This window comes from Embiotoca jacksoni, unplaced genomic scaffold (genome assembly GCF_022577435.1).
Source record: "Embiotoca jacksoni isolate LCO1_2020_lvr unplaced genomic scaffold, fEmbJac1.0.p SCAF_77, whole genome shotgun sequence".
NCBI lineage: Eukaryota > Metazoa > Chordata > Actinopteri > Embiotocidae > Embiotoca > Embiotoca jacksoni.
Window position 1 is genome coordinate 245,120 of NW_027185433.1, and position 3,467 is coordinate 248,586.

The 3,467-nt window shown below is 48.5% G+C and overlaps 1 protein-coding gene across 1 annotated transcript; it reads right to left on the bottom strand.

Moving 5' to 3' along the window:
• Positions 1-392: 392 nt before the first annotated feature.
• Positions 393-2,998, bottom strand: snx21 (sorting nexin family member 21). The gene is made up of 5 exons (XM_069177773.1): positions 2,660-2,998; positions 2,287-2,483; positions 2,072-2,213; positions 1,829-1,994; positions 393-1,751 (listed from the first exon to the last, which is right to left on the bottom strand). The coding sequence occupies exons 1-5, from the start codon at positions 2,964-2,966 to the stop codon at positions 1,241-1,243; spliced, it is 1,323 nt and encodes a 440-aa protein (XP_069033874.1). The 5' UTR covers positions 2,967-2,998; the 3' UTR covers positions 393-1,240.
• Between the last annotated feature and the right edge of the window lie 469 nt (positions 2,999-3,467).

Genomic DNA, 3,467 nt, shown 5'->3' on the forward strand with positions numbered 1-3,467 from the left:
GGAGGAGGAGGAGGAGCAGGAGGATGAGCTCCAGGTGATGAAGATCAGACAGGTTTTAATGTCTCTTTAGTTCAGAATCATTAAACAGGAAACTCTGATTGAAACACAAAACGATGATTCAACGATAAAAACAATGAAACTAAAACGCCCAGGAAATAAACCGACACTGTATCTACTCTGTATACTGGTCTATATATGATCTATATATGATTTATATATGATTTATATATGATCTATACAAGATCTATATATGATTTATATATGATTTATATATGATCTATATATGGTCTATATATGATTTATATATGATCTATATATGATTTATATATGATCTATATATGATCTATATAAGATCTATATATGATCTATATATGATCTATATATGGTCTATATATGATCTATATATGATTTATATATGATCTATATATGGTCTATATATGATCTAGATATGGTTTATATAAGATCTATATATGATCTATATAAGATCTATATAAGATCTATATATGATCTATATATGGTCTATATATGATCTATATATGATTTATATATGATCTATATATGATTTATATATGATCTATATATGATCTATATAAGATCTATATATGATCTATATATGATCTATATATGGTCTATATATGATCTATATATGATTTATATATGATCTATATACTGGTCTGTATACTGTCTATACGTAATCTATATGTGGTCAGCAGGGGGCAGTGCTGTAGAAGAATGGATATAAACGTCCTGTAGCGGGTTGATGGGGTTCTACTGAGGAACCCTGACAGGGTTCTACTGAGGAACACTCAAGTCTGTTTATATGACACCACAAAAATAAAAACCGGAAAAATATAGTGCGAATCAAAGAATCTCTGACGCGATCACAGTTCAGTCGTCCAATCAGAAGCTGACGTTTTGTTTGGAAAACAACACTTCCTGTGATTTTCACTTTTTTTTTTTTTTTAAATATAAAATTATGTCTCGAAATGATGTAACTTTATTCTTGAAATATGATCAATACTGTCGATTTCTTTTCTTGAAATATTGACTTTTTTTTTTTCAACCATTTTTTCTCAAAAATATAATTTATTTTGTATATTGTATATTTCTCTCTAAATATTTTCACTTTATTCTGAAAATATTTGATGTGTTTCCTCTGAAGTGGCTCTGATTGTTTTCTGCAGTGTGTGTGTGTGTGTGTGTGTGTGTGTGTGTGTGTGTGTGTGTGTGTGTGTGTGTCCTAGACTTCACTCTCCTGCAGGTCGTGTTTCACCAGGAACTCTTTGACGGTTGGATGATTTTCTAGCCCCGCCTCCTGCTCCTCCAGGTGCCGCAGGAGGTCCTCCCACTGCCGCTTGTCTCTTCCTGTCTGCCACGACAGCCGAACCACCGCCCGCAACAACGGCAACAGCAGTGGGTGGGGCCTGTAGACGTGTGGGCGTGGCGCGTCTGTCTGTGGGAGGGGCTTCTCGTGCAGCGGGAGGGGTTTGTCTTCACATGGGAGGAGCTTCTCCTCTGCAGCGGTCTCGGCCGGGGTGAGGACGCGGAGGGCGTGGTCGCAGTGATCCCGAGCCTCCTCCAGCTGGTCCACTTCCTGGAAGACGCAGGACAGACCCACCAGGGTGAAGAACCAATGGGAGGCCGGGGGAGGGACCTGAGCCTGGTTGTCATAGTAACTTGCCCAACCCAGTTTGTGCTGCAGCCTCTTGGCGTTGAGCAGCGGGCCGAGGGCGTCCTGGTAACGTCCCACCCTCAACGAGACAAAACACGTTATACAAACAGGAAATCAAAAAAATACACAACTGGCTGGACATCAGCGTTCAGTTACCTGATGAGCATCTGCGCCGTCTGCAGGTCGGTCAGGTAGAAGAACTGGCGGACACACAGCGCCCCCTGCAGGGCGGACAGCGAACACAGGTGAGACAGGTACTGTTCGAACGCCCGGCTGCGTTTAGCGATGGTCTCCGCTGTGAAGTTCCTGCGCATCTTCTTTCCTGCAAAGATCAAAAAAGATGTCTCCGGTTTCCGGGTGTTTCTCCGTCGAGCGGACAACGGCGTGCTACGACCTTACGAGGGAAACAGACGCGCTCCATCTGGTCTCCGTGGTTACGGCGCAGGGTGGCGTGGAGGCGCTGGAAGTCGGAGTAGCGGCGGGTGATGACGGCGGGAGTCTTGTCGCTGCCGCCGGCCTGGACGACGTGGAGCGTGTAGAGCTGCAGAGACACCGTTTCGTTAAAGACTTCCTGGTTCAGGTCGGACCGACTCGCGGCGTCCGACCGAACTCACCACGTATTTGGACGCGCCGTCCTGAACCACGCTGGCGTCCGTCACCTCGAACAGCAGGCTGTCCGTCTGTCGTCTCGCGGAGGGGGCGGGGCTTCCTGCTCCGAGCGCTCGCATGTTCCTCCAGCTCTCCTGTAGCTGCCGAGTCAGCAGGGAGGAGGGGGAGGGGCCGACCGGGGACACGCCCACAGGGCTGGTGTCTGCACCGGGTGAGAGAGAGAGAGAGAGAGAGAGAGAGAGAGAGAGAGAGAGAGAGAGAGAACGGATGTACCTGACCCTGGTTCTTGCTCTAAGCCCCGCCCACATCAATTCTGAACCTTTTATGAAGCTGCCTCCCAGGTGGGAGGAGCAACCGGCCAGCAGAGCATCACCTCACCTGTGCTGCTAAGCCCCTCCTCCATCGACTCTCCCAGGAAGTCAGAGTCGCTGTCCAGCCCCGACCCTTCCCCGTCGGCTCCGTCCTCCAGCCCTCCTCCTCCTCCACCTCCACCTCCTCCTCCTACCCCGCTGTCGAAGCTTAGCGTCCCTCCGAGCCGATCCGTCACACACTCCTCCTCCTCTTCCAGCTCCGCCTCCCAGCACTCCTCCTTAAGCCCCTCCTCTTCCTGTTCTTCTTCCTGCTCCGCCCCCTGACCGTCTTTAAACAGCGAGCGCTTGAGACGGTCCAGCAGCCGGGACGCCATGACACCACCGGGCCGCCGTGGGGGGGGGGGGGGGGGGGGGGGCTAAAGACACAACAGGAGAGTGTGACTGTATTAAACTGTACATTAAACAGTGCCAGGAACCGTCAGTCTGATGAGGTTCCTTCTGTATCAGATTGTAGAACCGTGGTTCTACCAGGACACAGCGCCCCCCCCAGGATGAACCGTGAACACCAGGTCTACATTCAAGATCAGAATCTGGGTCACTGATCCACGTCGGAAACAAAGCAGCCAGAGGGTCCAGTAACACAGAACCATGTCACACATGAATAATGCAGCGAAGTCAGCCTGCAGCAGGGAACACACGCTCAGTGAAGTCAGTCTGCAGCAGAGATAACAAACACAGAGTGAAGTCAGTCTGTAGCAGGGACAACAAACACAGTGAAGTCAGTCTGTAGCAGGGACAACAAACAGAGTGAAGTCAGTCTGTAGCAGGGAACATGCTCAGTGAAGTCAGTCTGCAGCAGAGATAACAAACACAGA

Excerpts from the sequence above, each read along its gene's own strand:
- snx21 (XM_069177773.1), bottom strand. The coding sequence starts at position 2,966 with ATGGCGTCCCGGCTGCTGGACCGTCTCAAGCGCTCGCTGTTTAAAGAC. Across the intron at positions 1,995-2,071 it reads GGAGCGCGTCTGTTTCCCTC|GAAAGAAGATGCGCAGGAAC; the intron begins GTAAGGTCGTAG and ends TGATCTTTGCAG. Across the intron at positions 1,752-1,828 it reads ACGGCGCAGATGCTCATCAG|GGTGGGACGTTACCAGGACG; the intron begins GTAACTGAACGC and ends TGTCTCGTTGAG.